We start from the raw sequence: 25,946 nt of genomic DNA on the forward strand, positions 1-25,946 counted from the left end.
TCTTCATTACAACTTTATAAAATAGGTACTATTACTAGCCTCGTTTTCAAAAAGCAAAGTGCAGACAAGTTAAGGGCCTTGTTCAAGGTCATACAGCAAAAGAGCGGGGGAGCCAGAATTCAAAACCAAGCAGCCTGGCTCCAAACCTCATGCTTCTGACCACTCTACCCGACCACCTCCTAAACCACAAAAAGGTTATGATGTCGGCAGAGATTTAGGAATCGCTAGCCTAAATGTGCCTTCAAGAGAGATGCCTAAACAAAGGGAAACTATAAAGAAATATTACAATGCTTTCTTTCTCCTTTAATGCTGTTTTTTCTTAAAATTTCCAGACTAAGAAAAATATAGAGAGTCTCGGGAGAAGAGAGGGCCGCAGCAGCTCCAGGCCTGCCCCAGGTCAGAGAGGTGATGACGGCTGCAATTTTCTCCCGTTCGGCATCCAAATATCCCTGCCTTTGCCTCAGTCCCCATGAGTCATCCCTAGTGAGAATCCAGCAGGGCTGCATTGGTCGTTCCCTGCACAGTTGTGCGGCCTGAAAAATGGGAGGAGGTGTCCACACCCCTCTTGACATTTTGCATCTTTGTAGGTGGCTGTCTAAAGCTACAGGGATCCAGCTGTGCTTTTAAAATGTATTTATATAACAGTCAGGAAGAAAAAGACAAAAACCACACACAGCATCAATTAGCAGGAACAGGAGAAAATTGACATTTTACTCAAGAGCTTTTGTTGTTGAAAGTTTATTATATCCAGATGCAGCCATTCTGCCCTCAGAGAACTTCACGCCTAGGCCAGGCCTTTGTGGTGATGGTCAGCAGCAGGGGAGGAACTCTGGGGTCTCCACCCCCACTCCTCACAACCTCTTCTTGCCAAACCCTTCCATATAGTCTCCCACCTCTCCTCACAGTGCCCCTTCACACCAGCCAGACTCCCCTCAGCCACCCCCTGCTCTGTCTGACCCTGATGCTGTGCCTTTGTCTGGCTGCCTCCCTCTGCCCTAATGTTCTCCCACCACTTCTCCACTCAGCCCAGGGCTGGGGGATGGGGGGCGGGGTGGCCAGGCAACGCCTACTCACAACAATCCTCTACCTCCCCCTCTCGACATCTGTCATCTGTGACACACTAACACTTTATTTTTTTAACACTTAAATATACACTGTAAGGTTATCAAATACTCATAAAACATGTCAACTGCCTCCCATCCTGGGCCCATGGCAGTCATGCTCATTGATAATGGCAATCTTTCACTAATCTTTGGTGCAATTTCAGAATTGTTTTTCTAACAAGTTGAAGTTGGTACAAAAGGTGAAAGCTGCTTGCTACACAGCGGCAGAATCTTCTTCTCTGTTTCATGTTTGTTATTATAAGCTCCTTGAGAGTAAGGGTCACGTTTGTGTTACTGCTGCTCCCTCCAGGCCCACTCCTCATGCTGATGTGGGAACCTTATCTCCCAATTATGTCTGTGCCCAGTACAGAGTCAGCTGGTCGACCCCCACAGTTTGTTCCTAAGGGATGGGAATGCGGAGAGGGAGTGGGGGCTGGTGCAGTGGAGGAGAGCATGTAACAGAAGCCAAGAATCTTTTTATGAGAAATTCCAACTTCCAAATCTATAGTGCCAACCGAAACAGGGACCAGAGGCCTGAAGTGTTTTTACTTTAACCATTTACCCAATTCCCCTAGAAGCTGAAGTCAGGATACTTATTCACCTACCACCTATTTCAGAGCCAACCCGATGGGCAAGATTATAAATCAATTATGATCATACATCATAAAGAAAATTTCCACTGGGAAACACTCTAAAGACTTTTGAATTTTGTAGAATGTCTACCAGGTGACTTCTGGCATTGTTTCCTGATATGGACAAGAAGCAAATCAGGGTAAGCCTCCCTGCCCTTCCATCCTCTACTCTGTGCCTCAGCACACCCCTGCACCATACCAGACATCAGAAAACAAGCCATTAGCATTTCATAGAAGAGAACAGTGAAAGTTACAACCCAATGGGAATAGGCAGGGTTCATTAGTTTGAATGAATGACCCAACCAGTCGTGGGTTGTAAGTATAAGATATAAATGAATTCAACAATAACAACGGCAACAACAAAGGAAAGGGTATCATTTCCTCCAAGCACCAAACACTGCCCCAAGTTCTGGTAAGGTCCTCTAGGAGGACTGCTGGAGAAAGGGACGTGAGGCACACTGGCCTATCCATGGACTGGGATCACCAGGAGGCGCCTTTTGTACCCTAAGGCAGTCCCAATCATGTGAGAGAGAGAGCAAAGGATCAAGTTCAGATCAAGGTGCTGCTGGGGTTAAGGCACAGTGCCTGCCCAATGGAAGCTCTGATCTACTTGGGGAGATAGGAAATTCATGCTTATGATATTTAGATTCCCAGATAGCACCAACATGCTGATTTTCCTGTATACGCAAAATGAGCAATTTGTTTTATTTTATTTTTTAAAAAGATTTTATTTTATTATTAGACAGAGGGGAAGGGAGGGAGAAAGAGAGGGAGAGAATCATCAATGTGTGGTTGCCTCTCATGCACCCCTCACTGGGGGCCCAGCCTGCAACCCAGGCAGGCATGTGCCCTGACTGGGAATCGAACTGGCAACTCTGTGGTTCACAGGCTGGCACTTAGTCCACTGAGCCACACCAGCCAGGGCAGCAATATGTTGTAGATGAGGGAAATAACAGACACTAGAGAGAAAAGTTTCATAGCAGATCAGGTGAGAGAATCAAGGCATGGAGTCAGAAGCGAGCACAGACACGGTGCGAGGAAGAGAGAATGGAAAGGAGGTGAGGGGCCTGGCTGAGAGAGAAGATACAAATGAGAAAGGCTGCCTGTGGTTTGATTTGCACACTCCTCTGTATTTCCTCTGTAAATCATCCATGTCTCTATCCCTTCATGCTGTGGGGGCAGTCTTTCTCTGGTCTCTCTCTCCCACTGGAGCTATAGGCCTATAAACCAGGCATGTGCTGAGTGCATTACAACTACAATCTTGTTTAACCTCACAACAGACCTGAGTAGAAGGCCTTATTATCCCCATTGTATGAAAAAAACTGAAGCTGAGGAAATTATAATATAACTTTCCCTAGGTCACAGAATTTACTAGAGTGGGAATTTGACCTTGGGTCCATCTGACTCTAAAGCTAAGCTCTATCTACTCACTATACTACACTTTGATTTCAAAACTGTAAAGCTCTATACAGATATATGGTATATAATATTGCTGTTACTCATTTTTCTCTCCAGCTTAAAGAAACAGGTAAGAGATAAGACGGTATCTTTTCCACTCTTCCCTGTAGCTTGACCTTTTGCCCAAGAACTGTGTAAGCACTGCAGGGGTGCGTGTGGAACACTGCTGAGAGTTCCACTGCTAAATACAATGACCTGGGAATAAAGACGACTGCAGAGCGGTATCACTGGAAGGAAATATTAGAACCGAATGAGAAGAAAAACCACATTGCAGACCGATCTTATCTATGGATGACCAAGGCAGTTTCTTCTGGCAGACCTGCACTCAGCATTTACAGAAACAACAGTCAAATGGAAGTAAAGGAGTGTTGGCACTGGGGGAGGAAGATGGCAGTCAGGAAAAGCTGGCAAGGAGGTAGGCATGGACAAAGCACCTTAAGTTCCCCCAAAAGTTAGAGAATTGTTAATTCAAGGCACTCAAACTAATTGGTAACCCTCTTCCCTTCCTTTGAGTCCAGGCCAAGGAGTTGGCTCTGGTGCGGCCTGTGGGGTTGGGGAGCCAATGTCTGGCATGGGCCCAACTGGGAGATGGGTTACGTAGAGGTAAATGAACAAATAAGTAAATGTGTGGAGGATACCGGGAGCTAAGTTTCTTACTGCGGGAGAAGGCAGTTACAAACACGTAAAGGAGGAAGCTAAAAAAATTGAAACGTAATTAGATTAGAATTGGAGATATCAGCATAAGCTCACAAGTTTTAATATAGAAAGGTATAAAAATAGATAATAGAGGCGTGTGTATGTACATGTATGCACATTTCTTAGCTTCTCAGTGAGAGGGCCTACAAGCAGGACACCTAAGCAGTAATGGACACACGGATGCCCAGAACTTAGTTTCTAAATGCCATTCCCACCGAAGGAACGAGGGATCCTAAAGAGGAGAATGCCCCAGGGCCGAGGCAGGGAGGCACATGATGAGCCTGGTGCAGTTGGTTGTGCCAGAAAAGGAGTGCTCAAAACAATGACCGGGGTGTGTGAAAGGAGGTAAAAAACCAGTCTGAAGGGGGTTCAAATGGCCGAATCGGGGACTATTGAGCATTAACATAAATAATGATGGATCCTGTAAGAAAAAAAATTAGTAGGAAAATTGGTGAAATCCAAATTAGGTCTGGTGTTTAGTATAATACTGTACCAACATTTAACTTGCTGGCTTTGATAACTGTACTATGGTTATATTAGGGGAACTTGGGAGAAGGGAATATGGGAAATCCATACTATTTTTGAAAATTTTCTTTTTCTACATTTTTAAAGATTTTTATTTTTATTTATTTTTAGAGAGAGGGGAAGGAGGGGAAAAAGAGGGAGAGAAACATCAGTGTGTGGTTGCCTCTTTCAGGCCCCCTACTGGTGCCCTGACAGGATTGAACCGGTGACCCTTTGATTCGCAGGCTGACACTCAATCCACTGAGCCACAACAGCTAGGGTGAAATTTTTCTATCGGTCTAAATTTATTCCAACATAAAGTTAAAAAGAGGTAGTTATGGCTATAACCCATTGAATGAAAAAGAAATCTGTGAGTCCCTATCATAAATAAATGGGGAGAAGAGAAAGCTTTTGCTTAAAACACAATGCCAACTAATAAATACAGCAGAAATGACAGAATGAGAAAAATCATCTCTTGACAACTATGTTAGTAATAAATAATTCAGGTGGTAAAATAAGTCAGTGAAACATGAGAAAAGGCTACTTATATGGTTTCAAAATTTCTCCTGGCACTAATTAAATTAACTGCTTATCAATAAATACAAAAAACTGGCAGACACCATGTAAAACAAGTGATAAAAATGACCACCACAAGCTGCAGGACAAACTGACACTGGGTGCCTCCTGGCGTGAGTTACTGAGAACGCAGCACCACCTCTGCATGAATTCCACAAAGTAACTGGTCCGTACTCTTCAAATTTCCAGGTCATGACAAATAAAGAAAGGATGACTTATTCTTCTGAACTAAAGGAGAAGAAAGAAACAAGTACATGTGACCCATAATCCTGCAATAAATTCTGGATTATAGAAAACAGCCCTGGCTGGTGTGGCTCAGTGGATTGAACACCAGCCTGCGAACCAAAGGGTCACTGGTTCAATTCCCAGTCAGGGCACATGCCTGCGTTGTGGGCCAGGTCCCCAGTAGAGGAAGTGTAAGAGGCAACCACACATTGATGTTTCTCTCCCTCTCTTTTCCCCTTCCTTCCCTTCTGTCTAAAAATAAATAAATAAAATATAAAAACAAAAACAAAAACATGACTGGGACAACTGGTGCAATACAGTGGAGCCCATTGATCAAATCGTAATACTGTATCAACACTAATTTCCTGGTTTTGCTGGTTGTGGTGTGGCTACCCAGACTGTGTCCTTACTTAGAGGAAACACACAGTGAAGTACTAAGGTGTAACAGGGCATCCTGTCTGCAATTTGAAAATTCGTATCACTCAGAAAAAGTATGTATGTGCAAGTATATGTGAGTATGTGCCCCTATGTGAGTGTGTATGAGAGAGGGGAAGAGAGAACTGTTAACTGAGGGATCCAGGTGAAGGATATACAGGAGCTCTATGTACAATGCTTGTAACAACCCTAAGTACAGGGAAACCCTAAGCTTGATGCAGCCAGAGGAAGGAGGAGCTCTATTTCAACAAGTCATTAGAGGGAACTCAGGAGAATGGGCAGAAATGGAGTCACTAATAATTTCTTTGACTGAGAATGTACCCAAATGAAGTGAACAAAGTGCCTATGCAGAGAAATCTCTTCTGCAAGAGTCAGCAGAAGACAATCAATCACTACATTCCCAAGAGCAGAGGATGTACTAACTTGCTCTTTGAACATAAACAAAAAATTGAGAAAGTTCCTTAAAGCAGAGAACGCCAGCTTAGCCCAACCTGTTAAAGAGGCGGCTTCAGGGACATCCCTGCTTCTGCCTCCTGCCTGGGTACTGGTTCTGCAGTTCTTCTGAAGCTGCTTGGCTTTTGGCTGGGGCAGATGCTACCAGAATTTTCCCTGGGCAGGTGGAGGCTGGGGAGGTGAGGGATGGCCTGGGGATGGACCCCAGGCCAGGCCCAACAGAAAGCTGGCAACACTGAGCAGGCCGCCCACTGCCCAGCCGCCTTGGAGCCCAGAACAGGATCACGGGTGCGGAGGGAGGGAGGGCAGGGCAGGCACAGTTCCTGAGCACCACTCACTTGTGCCAAGTACCCGTGTGTCACTGCATTTCATCCTCACCACTAATCTGTGAAGGGGCTGGGGTCAGGGCTATTAACTTTACCGCAGAGAGAACAAAACACACTCGGGGAGGTTAAGTACCACGCTCGGGGTCCCAGGCCAGTGACTGCAGAGTTCTGACTCGGGTCCAGGTCTGTGTGGCAGCCAGGCCGGCATTCTTTCCACTACACTGGGCTGGGTCTCTGTCATCTGGGAGCTTGTGAATGGTCTGAGATTCTCCTCCTTTGAAGATTTTTGAGTCAGAACTACAAGAGTAGTAACTTGTATAAAACCAGTCCCCAACCAAGGCTCTCCCCAGCCTTAGGATTCTTTGACTTAAGGGAGGCAGAGCTTTAGAGAACCCCTTGAAATTGCACTAAAAAAAATAGTGTGTGGGTTTATAAAGATTTATTTTGGCAAGGTCTCTGGCTTTCATCAGGTCCTCAAAGGGATCTGCCTCAAAAAAGGTCAATAACCACTGCTTTAAGCATTATTTTGTCTGATTCTCTCCTTTAACAGATGAGGAAATGGATTTTGTGAATTCTATTTTCTGCTTCAAGCTTGTGCTGCTTTTTCTGGAGCGACAACAGCACGACCTACGCAGTTCTCCTACGAGTAGCTTCCGCTACTTCCCTCGTGCTGTGGAAACATCCCAGGGAGGCCAAACGGCAGGATGAGCGGCCAGCACTTCATTTTTCATAGCGAAATGGACAGTCCCTAAGGAAGGGAGGTCTGGCTCTTGGCCCAAAGCACCATGAACAATGAGTACACTCTATATGAACCAAGGCCACGTGAAGAGAGTAGATAGCAGAATTATAATAGTTCAGAGAAATGACTGTTTAGACCAGGCAGGTTTGGGGAAGGTATGTGGTTGTCTCACAGGCACTTTAAACCCTGAACCCAGCCGCTTTTCAGCCTTTTAAAAAATTAGAATTTGGGTTGATAAGAGAAGGGGCGTTGTCCAAAAATAGTCATCCAGGTGGGTTGCTTTAAGACCTGTTAATCTAGTAGGCAAATAACTGATCTGTTTTCTCACCCTCTCTGGAGTGTCTCAGTAATATAACTTTCTGAGTGCAGAAGATGGGGTGCCTTCAGAGGACTAAGACACAACGGTCATGTGTGCCTACAGACATGAACCCAATAGAGAGAGAATGGGAAGAAAACTGGAGTTACAAGGCAAAAAAATGTCAAGGGAACTTCTCTGGGTGCGGTGGGTGGGGGCATTAGCAAGGAGGTTTTTGTTAACGTAGAAAGTCTCTTACAAAGTTCATTTTCTGGGATTTTAATATGAAGCATCTTGTCACCGGGGAGGAAAAAAGGAGAAACTATAAAATCAAGTAGGTGAATAATAATAATGTTCCATGTGGTGATTCTACTTGAAATATTCTCTTAATCTTATGGTTTACCTCTGCAACATACTTGGAAACAAGAATTTGCTAACCCATGACAGAACCATTAAAAAAGGTGGAGGGAAAAGGACTGGATTTCAGCGCCTAAATGCTTTCCCAGAGAACTCTTTCACAGCCGCTGCCGTCCCCTCCGTGCGAGCCGAGTCACTGTCTGGTCCTGCGACGTGAGTTCCGTAGGCTGCAGGCCTCCCCTCGGAGCCTGGGCCAGCCTGTCTCCAGTTAGCTTGGCTGTTTCAGAAGCCTGACCTTTCTAAAATCTGCCTTCCAGTGTGGAAGGGTCTGGATATTGTGGTTACAGGCAGAGATTCGGAGATGAGAGAGGGCCTTCCACCTTCCCTTGAACAGTGGCCACTGGAACACGAACATAGTCTTCTGGCTGTAAGGAAACTTGCCTACAGCGGCGGCTCTACACATTTTCTGGAGCCATTAAGTTTGTAAGAGGAACATAAAATTAAGTGGATGATAATCCATAAAAGAAGGTAAGAACCCATCAGTCCATACTGACATAAATAAACAAACAAATGAGGGAGAAGGGGAAGCTCCTCCTTATAGAACTCCGATTAGTAAATGTAGAAGAAATGACGGACGCAGACAATCAACAGTCAGCAAACACTACAGAAGTAATTACTGCAGGCAGGAAGCATCAAGAGATGTCAAAATGAGTGGCCAAAGTGTGATGAGAAAGAGGACACTGGGGGCATACCCAAGGTATGAGACTTACTAGCTATACAAACAGTAGCTTCACAGCACAGAGCACTCACTGGTGACACCACTTAGAGTGAGTGATCAAAGTCAGCATCATGAGTAACGGACAGATCCACGTGATGTGCCTCCTGATACCATATGCTGAGGATGCAGCGTGACCTCTTTTGTGTTCTTGCATAACTTGGATTTAATCAAGAGGCAACGTCAAACAAACTGAAATTAAGGGCATTATACAAAACAACTGATCAATACTCTTTAGAAGCATCAAGGTCGTGAAAGACAATGGAGACTGAGGAACCACTTAAGATTAAAGGAGGCTAAAGAGACCCCACAACCAAATGCACAATGGGATCTTGGACCAGAAAATGGACATTAACAGGACAAAGTTACTTTCCTGACTTTGACGACTAGGGTTGTGGAAAATGCTATCATTCTCTGGGGGAATGGTCTATGAGAATGCTTTACAACTCTTTTGTAAATCTAAATTATTTCGAAATGAAAAGTTAAACAAATTACACTTGAAGACATATACATCAGAGATTAGGCTTGCTCTCTCCGTTTTCCAGTGCCTGCCACCGAAGAGCCCTGCATGCTGACAGACACAGCTCGGCAAGGGCTCAGTGCCCACGTGGGAAGGGGGTGTTGGGATCCATTTGGGACCTTATTAGAGTCAAAAATCAGGCTTTTTTAGATTTATAAGCACAATAAATCACATTTAAGAGACATTAAAATATCCGTAACAGTTTTCCTGGGAGGGTCACAGGCATGCCAAGGCCTTCCTTCAGCCTCTGGAAAGAGCTGTGCCCTTGGGAAGCCCAGCCATGACCACAGGAGGGAGAAATGCAATAGAAAAGAGCAAAAAGTTCATCACTCACTTGTCCTGGGACTCAATATACACGTAGAGATGAGGCTCGAAACACTTGGAAACAATGCCGTGAAATGGATTGTCTGGGGCTTTAGGCTTCTTTGGCTGTAAAAGAAAAAAATAAAAAAAGGAAAGAAAACAGAAATTCTCTACTTGAGCCATCTTTGCAAATTTTCAAGCAGTTTCAAAGTGAACATCCCTTCCAAGTTCACTCCTTATAGATAAGAAGCACTCAATGTAACTAAACTGGGACTATATCCTGCACTATAGTTCATGCCAACTTGTGAACAATAAGCCAGCTTTGTTTGCAGCATTTACTTGCCTTGTATGGTGAAAGATTTACTGCTACTTTGATAACACATACGTTTTCAATTTGGAAGATATTCATCATCTGACTGATGTTTTAAAATTTTAAATCCTAGCTAATAGCAGCACCTTATATTTGTATAGTGCTTTAAAATTTATAAAGTGTATTCACATGATCTAATTTTGATAGCTTCCTTTTACTGATTGTTATTATGGGCCAGGGACTTTGATACAAAGTAACATCTCATCTAGTCCTCACTACAACCCTCAATGTCGGAGCTATCGCTACTCTTGACACCTAAGGAAAGAAGTCCAGAGGGTCCTAGCAGCCTACCCAAAGGCGTATGGGAAGTCCTAGCCTCTAAACTAGAACTCCTTCTGTTATATTCTTGCTTTCCTGCAGTGGTTCCTAGACTGTTGAATTTCATCAAAAAGTACATGTAAGAAAAAGGATGGGGACAACATAGGATTGTTAACTTTTTATCTGGCAAATTTCTAACCTTACCACTAGTTCCTAAAAGAAAATGCTGCATACTCTTTACATTTTTATATAGAAAAAAATAGCAGAATAAAGGCAGTCCTTTCTAAGAAAAGATACTTGGTGGCCTTATAATAGATAGATGAAAGAAAGGAAGAAAGAAAAGGAAAAGGGACAGAAAAGAAAGGAAAGGAGAGGAAAAAGAAGGGAAGGACAGGAAAGGACAGGAAAGGGCAAGAAAGGGAAGGACAGAAAAGGAAAAAGACGGGAGACTGGCTGGCTGTTTTGTCTTCTTTTTTTGCCTTGGACCAGTGAAACACTGGACTGGCACTGGTCCCCACTGACAACTGGGAACCACTGATCATTTAGGCACTGGTCATTTAGGCAGGCAAACATTTAAGAGCTGTATTTTCTACTTAATTCCTTTTTAAAACATCTAAAAATAAATAAGATTTTCCTACATATTTCTTTCTAACAAAGGTCAATTCCATCTGTTGTTACATGCCAAAGAAGGGACCCCAAACTTTTGCTAGGGTTGATACTAGAGTGTAATTTTTGTGTAAATTGGTACCCACAGGATACTTTTGTTGAATTGAACTGCTCATGTCTTTGAATAAATACAGGAAAAGGTAAGCCCCTCCTAACAGAAATAATGATTACCTTCTTCTGGTAACTAAACAATAAAATAAAATAAAATATTGGAATGGTTAAAAGCTTCTGTAAAAACTGGTAATGATCACCAAAAATTAGATGTCAGCCTCAGACCGTCACTGTCATAGTTAGCTTTATTCCACTCTCACCTTCTAAGAGTTCCTTGTCTCTGTTTTGTAAGATTCCTAGAAACTCTGGGCCTCCCTAAGCATAACTACGGTCTGGGCTGTTTTCTCTTATCACCCAGAAGCCACTGCCAAACTCAGGCCTTAGGCTGAGGCTACAGGAGACCCCGACAGCGTCCGTGTTCACGGAGTTTGAACCAGCGGGACCCAGAGTTCCACTTCACTTCCTAGATGCCGGGCATTTTCCCACATTCCCTTGGTTTAAAGTGGAAGCTCCACGGTGCACAGTGTGATGGCTACGTGGGGGTAGGTCCTTGCCTATTTGCTCTATATTTCCCAAGTCGGCTATCCGTTTTTCATTAGTTTTCAATAGGTGCTTTGTTAAATGAGTTGACAATGTGATTTAATTTGTCTAACTTTGTAAGACTAGATATCCTCAGTTTAGAATGGGAAAACATGACAATACCTAGATATAATTTTATTAATTAAAATATAATTATTGTTATAAGTATTATAATTATTCCTTTTATTCACAATTTTCCCTTGATAAAAATATTCATACATTTGTAGCATAGCTTCTGGTAATTATAAGAGGGAGTTTATGTAATGCAGAATGTTGTTGTGTTTTAAATCAACATGTACATTTTCTTTTTGGCTTCATTTACTTACTAATTTATGAGTACTTTCCCAATTATTGACAATGTTTTAATTTATCACTTTAGAATGACTATATTATGAAATTTAAATGAAGCCTAAAGATAACAGTATTGAAATGATGTTAAGTTTTCTAATTTTGATCTGTGGTAATTTAAGTGAATGTCCTTCCTACGAAATAGATACTGGAATATTTAGAGGTCAAGGACATAATATCTGCAAACTTACAAATTGTTCTGGAAGGGAGCGAAGGGAGGGAAGAGGAGGGAGGGAGGGAGGGAGAGAGAGGAGTTGGGAGGACATGATAAAAGTAAATGTACCAGGAAAAAAAAAAGAAAGGAGAGAAAAAAAGTAAATGTACCAAAATATTAACAACTGGTGAACCCAGGGGAAAGACTTTAAAGAGTCCTTGTAATATTCTTAAAACTTCTCTAAGTGTGACATTTTTTCAATCTACTGAGTCACCCGAGCCAGGGCAAAGTTTGACATTTTTTAAAAAAGTAAAATCAAATAGAAAACACAGGAGACAGATGCCAACGGCCTGGCGGAAACTCCCAGCGACGACGGTGGAGCACTCCTGAGAAAGGCACGTGGGCAGCACCCTGGGTGGCCCGGAGGGCAGTGACGTGTGGGAGAACACATCTGGGCCTGAGCACGAAAGGGGTTACAATGAATTCCCTGGTTTTGATGAGGCACCATGTTAGCTGTCAGCACTCTTATGAGTCGATGCGTAATTATTACAAAGTAAAAAGTTTTTTAAAAAGTGGTTCAGGAGAGATGGACTCTGAATGTGAAAAAGTTTTAGGAATGTCTTAACCTATTTTATTTTGTTTATGTTTTCCTTTTCATGTATGCACAAAAGTGATATATGATAAAAACCTCCAAGCCTGAAGAGCTCATCCAGGAAAGTATAAAATACAGGTTCTAAGTGACAAAAGAAAAGACCTACGTGACACTGCAGCAAACTTGTCCTGGTCCGTCTCCCCCAGGCCCTGTGCTTCGTGAGGCCCCACGGGACACTGAATCTGGCCCTCAGAGCGGCATAATCCGACGGAGCAGACGTCCCAACCCCACCCGCAGGTGACTGCTCTGCCCGCCTCTGCCCACTAATGCCAGCCCAGCAGTGACAACAGAGACCTGTCACGACAGCTCTTGGTTCTCTCGCAGCCTTTTTAGTGAGAGGGGGAAGGAAGAGGAGAACAATAGGAGAGACTGCCTGAAGTTCCCTTTTTTTCCACAGGGCTGCCTACCGCCTATAGCTGCTTTACAAATGTGCTCATGTTTAAATAATAGGTGCTGGAATTTCAGCTCAGGCTGGTGTCTCCCTTTGCACTGTCCAGCTCCCCAAAGGCTTGATTCTCAGCTTCAAGCGTATCCTAAGTCATTTAGCAGTAGCACTCAGGCTGGATTTCTGAGTGTGTGAATTCTGTCCAAAAGCTGCAGATGTTTAAGCTATTTCCTCCTGGAGTTTGATGGAATAATACAGGGTTACTGTTGTCACAGTAAGGAGGTCTGCAGCTGGCCCCATTTCCTTTTATTACTATCCAACGTCAACAGATTAAATCTAACTGCTCGCATCACCATAAGGGGACATTTTTAACCAGAAATTCCTTTCTTCTTTTCCCTCTTTCTTTTATACTCAGTCTCTTTTCATATGCCTCTTTTTATCATTGGGAATAGGTTGGCAACTGATTGTTCAAACTGAATGCGTCTTTTCAAGTTCCCTGTCCCTTCCCCATAACCTAAACTGCAGCAGAGAGTAGGGCATGAGTCTGACCTTGAGGGCAAATGGACTGCCGTGCTGCAATGGGTTGGGTAACCCAGGATGACCACTGGGGGCCTCCCCTACCACCTCTGGCTGAGCTCATGGCAGCATCCTGTGGACTGCCTCCCCAGTGCCCCATCGGGCTCCCGTGCACCCAACTCCAGAAGCCAGTAAATGGCTGGGAAGAGGAAGATCCTGGAGCTCCCACCCAATTAATCACAAGCAGGACAAGTGCTGGTGAGGCAGTGCAAGGTCGGGAAGGTATGTGAGGAGGCATTAGTCACTGGCGTATATAAGTTTTATTACTAACAAGCAACAGCCTGTGAAATTGCAAGTGGATAATCTAGTCCAGGGATTTTTAGTACTTCATTTTTAAACGCACATAAAACCCCTGGTTCAAAAGAAATTTTACCTCGATGTCCACGATAAAAGTGGCTCATAATAAAACTGCTCTGCTTGGAGGGCCCTGGTCTCCTCCCAACTCCCCACAGAGACATCTGATGGCGGCACCAGGGAATCAGTTTGAAAGTCATCAGTTCTCTCTTTTATTCTATATCTTCCCTCACCTGAGGACATTTTTTAAATTGCTTTTAGAGAGAGAAGGGAGAGAGAAACATCGATGCAAGAGAGAAGCATGGATTGGCTGTCTCCCATATACGCCTGGACTGGGGAACAGAGCTCAGACCGGGAATCAAACCCACAACCCTTCGGCTACAGGACGATACTTCAACCAACTGAGCCACAGCGGTCAGGGCCATTAGTCCTCTCTAAAGATGAAGAAACTAGGGAAGTCTGCAGAGATTAAAAATCTACTGAAGGTCACACGGGTCAGTTAAGGACAGTCCAGAGTCGAGCATATTCCCTAGCACATGACTCTGCTTTACTGCATATACCTGTGTTCTGTGTCCTTGGAATGAGCAGGTTTAGGTCATCACAACAATAACCTTGGGCTTCCAGAATGAGCAAAAGTTTCATGTGAAATAAAAGTCATATTTTACCTGGCAAAACTGATTTTGTAGGTAATGGGGACTCTGCCCTAACCCAGTTTAATAACATGCAGAGATGACTAGCTAAAAGGGGAACTTTTCATGGCAGAGCGGCAGCATCTGAGTGTTCAGCTCCACAATTCTGGGCACGGCGGCGGCAGCCACTAGCAGTGTGGAGACACTGCATTACTGCACAAAACAAGCCCCAAGAGGGGCAGGCAAGCCTGTGTGGGTGGAAGGCAGATGCCAGTAGAATGAGTTTTACATCCAGATTCCTCCTCTCCATCAGTCCTTCCTCCCAAAATGTTAGAAGAAACTCTTGTTTTTTCCCATGCTGCCTGACAGGATGGCATTAAATCAATTACATTTAATCCCACAGATCTCTGGGATACAGCCTTAAGCCATCCCGTCAGTTTTATTCATTCACTTTTATCCATGGGATTCATTTCTACGCCCTCTACTTTTCATTGAGACCTCACAGTGTAATACAAAGAGCACCAAGAAAAGAATTCTAGTCTCTGACTGGTAGGCCTGGCTTCCAGTCCTAGCTGCTCCGCTTCCAGACTCTGTAACCCTGGGCAAATCACTTAACCTCTCTGAGCTGCAGGCATTGCAGCCCATATAAAATCACATAAAATGAGAGGCAGGCACTGTGAAGATGAAATGAAATGAAGCATGTAAAAGGCTTTTAAACTAGAAAGCACCATAAAAATGTGAGGTATCCATGTTATTACAATTATTTAATCAATGGACCAGACACATTTTATTGCCTCACTTCAGAACTGCTCCTGGAAATCCTGCTCTCCTGGCCCCTGCCAGCATCGTACACCTACCCTCACCGTGCCAGGAACACGGGGTTGGCTGCAGAGAGCATGGCTATGGCCTTCCCAGAGCTAGTCTTCCCAGCCAGCCTCCCTTTGACGGTGTCTGGAGCAAAGCAATACTATAAAATAATTCTTTAGGAGCCAAGGGTAGAAAATTAAAAGGATCACTAATCCAGACAGAAAAAGTTCTGATTTATTGCTCTAACCCCTCCTGTCATGAAATGGCAGTGAAATAAAAACACCGTTCTGTAGGATGAAGGGAGAGGAAATTTAGAGTTGGACAGAAAAATCCAAAGGAAATGAAAGTGCTAGTGTGCTCTGAAAAGTAACTCTCCAAATATGCCATTGGGCCACCCTAATGTTTCCAGGCCTCCCCAGTGGCTTCCAGGCCTCCAGTGATCGGTTTACACTGAGTGGAGGCCTCTCCTAGCTGACGGTGCTGCTAACTTCACCGGGGATGGTGCAGCCTCTCACATCATCACTGGACCAGTTAAGAAGACAACTGAAAGCTAAGCTGACAAGTTCCGGAGATGATGAACAAGGCAGGGCAGAACTCTGCTGCCCCACCTCATGGGCCAGTGGAGCTTGTGTGCGCTGCTGATTGCAGTGGTGAGGCTCTTTGGAAGCAGAGAAGTGGGGCAGGAAGGGCCGTTGTTTCACTCTGTTTTCTAAACACACTTTCAGATAAAGGCTTTCTATGAAGACCACCAAGGCTGTACTCCCTGAATGTGGTCAACAAACAAAGCGTCACATTTAGAGCGAACAGACCCATCTTCAGAAACAAGCATTGAGTAGGTTGCACGTGGGAATGCAAACCAGACTTACTTGATCTAAATCTCCTTTTTCCATGGCCAGTTCCTCCATCTCTGGCGTTGGCTCATCTTCCAGGAAGGGATTGGTGGATGGGGGTGGAGACTCAAGTTTTTTCTGTTAAGACATGAGAACGAGAGATGTATTTTCTGAGCTTTCCCCATTGATCTGCTTTTTCCAAGTCTCTTCAACAGCTAAATCATGAAATCTGAGCTCATTAGCAAGAACTGAGACACTGTGGACCACATTCTCACCTCCAGGCCTTCACATTGCTTTTCCATCTTCTTGAAACCTTATTGCCCACCTCTACCCTCATCCCAATCCCCATCTGGCTAAAACTCTTACTCCCTCATCCTTCAGTCTTCAAATTAGAAGTCCCTTATACTGGGAAGCCTTCCCCAATGTCAAGTTTGGGTTGGATGTTATTGTCATCATCCCACTGGGTACATCCCCTACCCAAGTATTTATTAAAACAATGCAGTTGCTCATTTATTTGTCTTCTCCCTGGACTCCATGATGGCAGGGATCATGTCTATCTTGTTCCCCATCCTATCTCTGGTGCCTGACATGTAATAGGTGCTCCATACATATGAATGAATTAAAATGCCAGATGGGTTTGAACATAAGAACAAACTATAGCTGGGTGTGGTGGTACACACCTGTAGTCTCAGATACTTAGGAGGCTGGGCAGGAGGATTGGTGAGACCAGGATTTCTGGGATGTAGTGTGCCATGCCCACTGGGTGTCTGTACTGAGTTCAGCATCAATATGGTGACACCCTGGAGCGGGGCATCACCAGCTGCCCAAGGAGAAGTGAACTGGCCCAGACTGGAAACAGCAGGTTACAACTCCCTGAGCAGTAGTGGGATTGCGCCTGTGAATCCCACTGTACTCTGGCCTGGGCAAACTAGCAAGACCTCGTCTCTTTTACGCCCCCAGCAATGAATCAATAGAAACTAGTGTGATACGACCGCCTCTTCATCGCCTAACCTTCAAAAAATAAAACAGTACAAGGTATAAGCCTAATCTGATGTGTTTTAAATTACAGATAAAAGTTCCTTCCTGAGTAAGTCCCACTACAACCACCACCACAAAATCTCCTCGAAAAAAATTACTTCCCAGCTTCTGAATATGAGCACTTTCAAAATCTAACATTGAACGGGACCACGGGCTGGTGGGAAAGCTGGAGGCGGGAGAAGTAGGTTTCAGCTCCAACTCTGCTGCCTTGGCCAAGTCATCTAGCTTCTCTGAGCCACAGCAGGCGCACTGGCTGCATGAGGTTACAGTCATAGGACTAGTTAAAAAATCAAATGTGATAAAGCGTGTGAAATCCTAGAAGCAGCACATGATACATATAAGGGACACTGGTGACAATAGTTCCAGGGCAACAACAGAATCCAGGCAGCTCTTTGGAATTTTTTTTACAAATTTGACCTTGAGATGTTGTTTATGCCAGGGCGCTGGGAGCTCTAGCAGAAAGGAAACTAAGCGGACTAGCAGGATGAAAGGAATTGGCTGGTGCTGGGGATGAGGGGATGGGACAGGGAACAGCTCTCTGGAGACAAGAAACCAGGTGCAGAGGGAGTTTCTAAATGCGCTTGTGACATTTTAGCATATCTCAGTGGAGAAACTTGAACTAATTCCTGGGCCGAGAGGGACAGCAGATGGACTACAGTGTGAATGACTTTGTCAAGTGCCAGTGCCAGGATATCAGCTCAAGATATTACAAAAAAAAAAAAGAACAAACCACACCTGTGTCTGTGTCTGGATTAGGCTTTAAGACAATTCTGCTTACGCTCACATAAACTACTGAATTCTGGGCCAAAGCTCTTGGATGCCATTGCATAGCTAGATGGAGCCTCGGTGTATAAAGAAAGCCTTGTGATTAATGCATTAGCTCAAGGTAATCATTAGCAGGATAATGACTTTTGTGGTATCCTGCTGAGAAACAATACGGTCTGACAACCAAGCAAACATTCCAAATTTATACACTCAGATCTCTGGCTTCCTGGCCTGATATGAAAAAAAAATGCCTATAAACTTAAAGTTATTTAGATTTATTTTTAGAATTAGGCTATTTTTAGAAAGAAATGTTTCTTTGAAAACAATATTTCAAAGCTTTATTTGTCTCTGTAAGGGCTGCTAGTAGTCTAGGGAAAGAGGAATGGTGAGAAAGAGAATCCGAGAAGCCTGAGTTTCAACAACATAACACATTCGCTACTAGTGTTGGTTTCCTGATCCCACGGGCTCGACAGTGGGTTCAGGAATCACATGGTTGAGCTGAATCTCTACGTTCTGAGTCATTGGTGCTTTGGATATGTGGAGAGCAAGTCAATAACTGGAATTAAAAGCTTTGTTCAAAATCAGTGACAGAACAAGGATTTATGAAATTTATGAAATTTTTGAACTAAGCATTCTTCATCTATTGTTAAGTTTACCAGGGTTGACAATAACAGCTCACAATTACGCACAGCTGTGTCTCATTTTAAGAACAATTACTGGAAATCATGACAAAAGGTAGACATCGGTCAAGTGAACTGAGGGTGTTCCTGGGCCCCACTCTCCCTCGGGGAGTGTCTGACAGACGCAGGAAGCGAAACATAAAAGGCAGCGTTGGAAAGGCAGCTGGGGTGGTACAGCAGGGGCCACTTGCTCAGTGTTATGGTCAAAAGAGTCCCAACGTTTCTTTGCTGTCCCCACGGTCTGTCTCTCTTACCATCCCAATGGGATTTCTGGGAGTCGTGGATTCTAAAGAATTCCTTGCTCATTCATTTAGGGCACACACATTCCAAGTATGGACCAAGCTGATGCAAAAAAAGTGATTCATTCCTCTCCGTTCATCTACTCACAGATGGATGTGCCGGGCACTATGACTAAAGCAATGAGCGAGACAGACCACCCACTACCCTCATGAAGATTATGGTCGAGTGGGGAAGACGGACTTTAACCAAATAATCACACAAGCATGTGATGAGGGCCACTGAGGAAAGGAGAGGTTGTTATGAAAGGATGCAATATAGAGGGTCACCGCAAATTTCCCTGAGGGAATAACGTTTCAGCAGAACTGAAGGGTACTCCAGAGTTAAGTATGTGAAGGGAGTGGGAGGAGTGAGGTGGGGAGGCCAGAGCTTTCTAGGCAAAGAATAGCATCTGTTTGCCATTCAACAATCATGGAGTAAGCATCTACTCTGTTCTAGGCACTCTTCTGGGCACTACAAATACAACCCTGAACAAGACTGATACGGATGGGAGGCACTGTGAGGAAAAGAAACCTTAGGAACTGGGGTAATCAGAGAAGGCCTCTTTAAGGACATGATAGTTGAGCAAAGACCTGAGTAAGAGGGAACCAATCAGGCAAAGACCTGGGAAGGGGCATTCTCAGCAGGGCGACCTGGTGCAAAGGCTGGGATGAGGTTGTTGAGTGTGAGAGACAGAAAAGAAGATGAGAGATAAGAGAGGCAGCAGGAGCTCAAACACACAGCCTTGCGTGGGCCATGGGAAAAGTTACATTTTTCTTATTGCAATTGGGCAGTAGGTGGGAGTTTTAAAAAGGGAAATAGTAGGATTTAATCTAGATTTTAAATATCATTCCATTACCATGGACAGTAATGGAAGCAAGACCAGTTTAAGAGGCAGCTGCAGTGTCCGAGGCAAGGGCTCACATGGGAGCAGACAGGCCTGGCATTGTGGAGACAGGAAAACATAGCCAGACTGAGGGCATATTTAGGAGAGTGGGTCAACAGGACTTGCTGAGCGTGGCTGCGAGGGTGAAGGAAAAAAAGGAATCAAGGATCATTCAGTCTTTGGCCTGAGCAACTGAATGGCTGGTGTCACCATTATCTGAGCAACAAACCCTGGGTTGGAGTCGGGCTGTGCTTGGGTATGTTGCTTAACGTCTCCAAGCCTTGGTTCTTCTACGTGAAATTTGAAGGGATATTAATGCCTGATGCAAAGAGCTATCATGAGGATTACGTGAGATCATGCATGTAAAAGCATGAGCTATGTATATAAAGCAGCTTAACACAATGCCTGGCACACTGAGAAAGCTCAGCTAGTGTCGGCGCTCATTAGCATTTAATAGGGTCAGGCAACTAAACATGGGAGAAGTGCGGTTGTATCTCTCTGGATGAAGCAACTCTCAGAAGAGGAAGAAATGGGAGCACAGGGCCAAGAAGTCTTGTAAAGTTAATTCCCTTTACTCACAAGTAAGATCCTGTCCCTACTAGTTTGTCTCTTTGGGATCTCTCCAGGAAATAAAGGCAATGGGCCCATCAAATTACAAGGCACAGGATCCCTGAGCTTCTCCCTTCTTTCCTTAGTCTGCTGCAAATCCCATAAAGTACCAAAAGGACCACTATCCTACTGGTAAATGTGACCCGACAGAGCCCTGAGGGCAGACATAGACTCCGGCTACTTAGAGCAGGACACTCCTGCTCAGGACAGCCTGCGGTGATAAAGGAAAGGGCCTTTGCAGAGGGCTGGCAGGGCCCGTTGTCACAGCAACTGACCACACTTCTCATTCTCGCTTTGCAGCTGCTGTAAACCATAGAGAATTACAAGTTTGGGTTTAGATTTTAAATAACTTAAATGACATACTCCATGAGCTCTGGGGCTGCTAAATGAGACCTAAAATTTGCCAAGAAATAAATGACTTTCCAATTTTAAAAGAATTCATTCTTTTTTTTTTTTTTTGCTATGAGAGTTGATGTCAAGTCCACATAGGAAAGAGGAATTCTTCATACAGTAAGTTAATTCCTACTAATTAAACCACATGGGATTCCCAACACCTCCAAATCCCTGAGGGCCACAGGCCAGTCAAGTTGTCTAATTTACTGTTAGGAAGACAGAACCTGGCTTTAATCAGTAGTTATACATATCTGGGTCTGTCTGCACCAATTCCTTCCTGAGGCCCTAGCTGGACACTTCAAATTATCAAAGAAGGAACTCCGAAATTTAACACTAATCTGTTTCCTTTCCCTGGAGGAGAAAGCATTCAGTTAAGAAATGCAATCCACAATTTCTGCATTTCTTATTTCATAAATACCTGACCCCAGCCCAATCCCTAATCTGTCCTTACAAAGATGGTCCTAGAGGCTTCAGCTGATGGGGATGTGAACACAGAGCTAAGCACACTGGGTTCAGCACTGCTGGGGCCCCTCTCTGGGTGCCACCATGTCCATATCTTACATTGTGACAGTTACGCATAGGTTTCTTTCTCCATCAGCATCGGTCATATTCAGTTTGCATCTTTTCCCAAGGCCCTGCACAAAGGGGAGCTTGAAAAATACTTCGATGAGAAGCATTAAATAAAACCCTCTTCAGAGGGTCTTGGGAACATTTTCTATTTTCTGTAAACAAAACAAAAAACCCTCTGTGTGTGTATATGCTTGTAAAGAAGTCTCAAAAATATACCCCAAACTATTAAACAGTGTCTGTCTCTCCCTCAAGAGGGAATTACAGTAGCTGAGATGGAAGAGACTGTTCTTTTAAAATATTTTATTCTATTTGAGCTTAAACAGCTGTATTTCTCTCTCTCTCGTTAGAAAAATTATGTATGTGAAGAGTGCAGATGATTTATAACTAAACCAGACAGTATTTTCTAAAACCCTTAATATTTTAAAATTGTGATGTAATTAACTTCAATTCACCATTTTAAGATGATTTACAATTTAGTGTCTTTTGAGCATATTCACAAGGTTGCATCACCATCACCACTATCTAATCCCAGAACATTTTCCACCCCGGAAGAAGCCCCATATTCATTAGCTGTCACTTTCCAGTCTCTGGCAACTACTTATCTTTGTTTACAGATTTGCCTATTCTGGACATTTCATATAAAAGGAATCATATAATATGTGTGGCCTTTTGTGTCGGGCTTCTTTCACACAATATAGTGTTTTCAAGGTCCATCCATGTTGTACTATGTCTAGTATGTCAGTCCTTTTTATGGATGAATAATATTCTATTGTAGGGACACACCACTTTTTGTTTATCCATTTGTCTACTAATAGACATTTGGGTTGTTTTTACCTTTTGGCTACCGTGAATAGTGCTGCTATAAATGTTCATGTACAAGTGTTTGTATGGACATACAAGAATGTTCAATTGTCTTGGGTCTACACCTAGGGGTGGAAGCATGAACTACTCTAACTAAAGGTCATTTTCAGATTGCTTTGTCTTTTCTTTTTCTGGCAGAGTTAGCCCTTTACAGTAGGCATCCATGCATTAGCACTATACAATGCACTAAAACAGTGACCGCTACTTTTGAATCTTAATAAACTTCAATAATATCAAGGCTCAGCAATGGGAGAGACCAAGCAGGTGCATTCATAAGAGACAACAAGAATACAGGAAGCAGTCTGAAACACAGGCTATCTTAAACTTGAAAATGCTTCTACTTTTGACCCTATAATTCCACTTGTATCATAACAGAATAATCTGAAATGTGAACAGACTTGTTCACAAAAATGTCCATTGTGGCCTTATTTATACAAGTGAAAAATTTTGTAAAAGTGAAAAGCACATTAGGGATAGGCAGGAAATCATGGGACATCTATAAAGTGAAATATTACACAGTGATTGAGAAAACACTTAAGATATGACATGAAGGAAAGTAGGATATAAAATTATATTTACACATGATATATAAAAATTAACTTAGAATGGATCAAAGATCTAAATGAAAGGAGCTAAACTACAAAACTCTTAGAATAAAACTTAAGTAAATGTTTGTGACCTTCGATTCCTAGAAGAAAACATGGGCAGCAAACTCTGACATCAGTTGTAGCAATATTTTTTTGATATGTCTTCCCAGGCAAGGGAAACAAAAGCAAAAATAAACCAATGAGATTACATCAAACTAAAAAGGTTTTGCAGGGTGAAGAAAAACATCAACAAAACAAAAAGGTAACCCACTGGATGGGAGAAGATATTTTCAAATGACACATCCAATGTGGGGTTCATCCAAAATATATAAAGAACTCATGTAACTCAACATCAAAAAACCCCCAAACAATCTGATTAAAAAATGGGCAGAGAACCTGAACAGACATTTTTCCAAAGAAGACATACAGCTGGCCAACAGACACATGAAAATACCTTCAACGTCACTAATAATCAGGCAAATGCAAATCAAAACCACAGTGTGATATCACCTCATACTTGTCAGATTGGCTATGATCAAAGAGACAACAAATATCAAGTGTTGGCAAGGATGTGGAGAAAAGGGAACCCTCATGTACCATTAGTGGAAGGGCTGGTACAGCCACTATGGAAAACAGCAAGGAGCTTCATTAAAAAAAAAAAAAAAATAGAACTACCATATGACCCAGCAATTCCACCTATGGGTATCTATCCAAAACATAAACACTAATTTGAAAAGTATACACATCCTTATGTTCACTGCAGCATTATATACAGTAGCCAAGACATGGGAGCAGCTTAAGTACCCACTGATAGATGAATGAAAAAAGAAAATGTAGTACACATATACAATGAAATATTATCCAGCCATTAAAAAGAATGAAATGTTGCCATTTGTAGCAACATGGATAGACCTAGAGGGTATTATGCTAAGTGAAATAAGTCAGACAGAGAAGGACAAATACCATATGATCTCCCTTACATGTGGAATATAAAAAAACGAAACAAACAAATCAAAGCAGAAACAGACTCATAGACAAAAAGAACAAGCTGATGGTTGTCAGAGGGAAAGGAAGTGGGGAGAAAGGCAAAAAAGGTGACGGGGCATAAGAGGTACAAACTTCAGTTATAAAATCTGTAAGTCATGGGAATGTAATGTACAGCATAGGGAATATAGTCAACGATATAGTAATAATCTTGTATGGTATCAAATGGATAGTACACTTAGGGTTATCACTTTATATTGTAATTTTAAAAATGTTTGTGACCTTGCACTGCAATGGTCATAGCACAATTTACAATAATCAAGTGCTGGAAGCAACCTAAGTGCCCATCAGTAAATAAGTGGATCAAAAAACTGGTACATTTACACAATGGAATACTACGCATCAGAAAGAAAGAAGGAGCTCTTACCCTTTGCAACAGCATGGATGGAAATGGAGAGCATTATGCTAAGTGAAGTAAGCCAGGTGGTGAGGGATAAATAATACCACATGATCTCACCTATAAGTGGAATCTAATCAACAGAACAAACAAGCAAGCAAAATAGAACCACAGACACTGAAATAAAGAACAAACTGACAGTAACAGCAGGGAGGGAGGAGCATAACATGGGAAAGAAGAGGATTGTCAAGGAACATGTATAAAGGACCCATAGACAAAGACAAAGGTGGGTAGGATTGAGGGTGTGAGGTGGGGGTGGTGGGGTGGGGGAAAATGGTTGCAGGAAAATGGAGACAACTGTACTTAAACAACAATAAAAAAAAGAATTATTATAAAGATCAAGTGAAAGGAAAATGTTTGTGATCTTGGATATAACACCAAAATTTGAATAACAAAGGAGAAAAATAAATAATTTGGACGTATTAAATAAAAACTGGAAATTTTTGCACATCAAAGGATACTACCAAGAGAGTAAAAAAAAGACAACTCACAGAATGGCAGAAAACATTTACAAATCAAATATCGAATACATGATAAAATTTATAAAGAATATATAAAATATATTTAGAATGTATTTAAAAAACCTCCTAAAACTCAATAGGAAGACAACATAAAAATGGGCAAAGGACCTAAATTGACATTTCTATAGAAAATATACAAATGGCCAATAAACACATGAAAAAATGTTCAATATTATTAGTCATTAAGAAAATGCAAGTCAAAACCACAAGGAGATACTCCTTTACAACATGAGAATGGCTGTAATTAAAAAAAAAAAACCCAAAATACATTGGTGAGGATGTAGAAAAATTGAAACTCTCCTACACTGGTGGTGGGAATGTAAAATGGTGTAGCTGCTGTGGAAAACAATTTGACAGTTCCTAAAAAAGATAAAAATAGAGTTACCATACAACCCAGTCATTCCACTCCCAGATATATTTCCAAGAGAACTGAAAACATATGTTCACACAAGAACTAGTACACAAATCACAAATGTTCATAGCACTGTAACAGCCAACAAGTGGAAACAACTCAAATGTCAGTTAATTGACACATGGATAAACAAAATGTATGTCCACATAACGGAATGTTATTCAGCCATAAAAAGGGCTGAAGTACTGACATATTCGACACAGTGGATGAACCTTGAAAGCACTGTATTAAGTGAAGGAAGCCAGGCACGGAGGACACAACTATGACTCCACTTATATGAAATGTCTAGAATAGGCAAACCCATGGTGATCGAAAGTAGGTTAGTAGTCCGCTGGGGCCAGCAGACAGAGGAAATTGGAAGTGACTGTGTGGGGTTGGGTATGTTCCTTTGGGGACAATGAAAATGTCCTGGAATTGGATATTTGGAATGGTGGCACAATTGTGAAAATGCTTTAAAAAATGGAATTGTATACTTTTAATAATGAGCTTTATGTGAAATTTTGCCATATGAATTTTATTTCAACTTTAAAAGTAAAATAAGCAGAGAAAAAATGAATTTAAAAAATACAATTTGAACTGTATAAAATGTATAGAACTAATACATCCAAATTTGGTTAGTGGGAAGACAAATGACATTTTTTTCTGCCTTTTCATTCTTGCCTATAATTTCCAAAATTTCTATCTTGACCATGTGTTACTTTCTTCTTAGAAACAAACAGAAGTCAATTCCCAATTAGGATGTTATTCACACGAAGAAATATATTCCTTTAGCATCAAATAAAATTTATAAACTCTGTCTGGGTAGCTCAGTTGGTCAGAGAGCCGTACCAACACACCAAGGTTGCAGGTTCAATCCCTGGTCAGGTTACATAAAAGAATCAACCAATGAATAAGTGGAACAACAAAGTGAA

The 25,946-nt window shown here is 42.5% G+C and overlaps 1 protein-coding gene across 3 annotated transcripts in view; it reads right to left on the reverse strand.

Moving 5' to 3' along the window:
- VPS53 (VPS53 subunit of GARP complex) overlaps positions 1-25,946 on the reverse strand; it is a 134,233-nt gene that overhangs the window by 48,866 nt on the left and 59,421 nt on the right. For all 3 annotated transcript variants that reach the window (XM_036033295.1, XM_036033294.1, XM_028520100.2), the window contains 2 exons: positions 16,033-16,134; positions 9,429-9,523 (listed from right to left, as the gene is read on the reverse strand). In XM_036033295.1, coding sequence (XP_035889188.1) covers positions 9,429-9,523; positions 16,033-16,134 — 197 coding nt within the window. The remainder of the gene's footprint in view (positions 1-9,428; positions 9,524-16,032; positions 16,135-25,946) is intronic.

The sequence above is a fragment of the Phyllostomus discolor genome, chromosome 8, assembly GCF_004126475.2.
Source record: "Phyllostomus discolor isolate MPI-MPIP mPhyDis1 chromosome 8, mPhyDis1.pri.v3, whole genome shotgun sequence".
NCBI lineage: Eukaryota > Metazoa > Chordata > Mammalia > Chiroptera > Phyllostomidae > Phyllostomus > Phyllostomus discolor.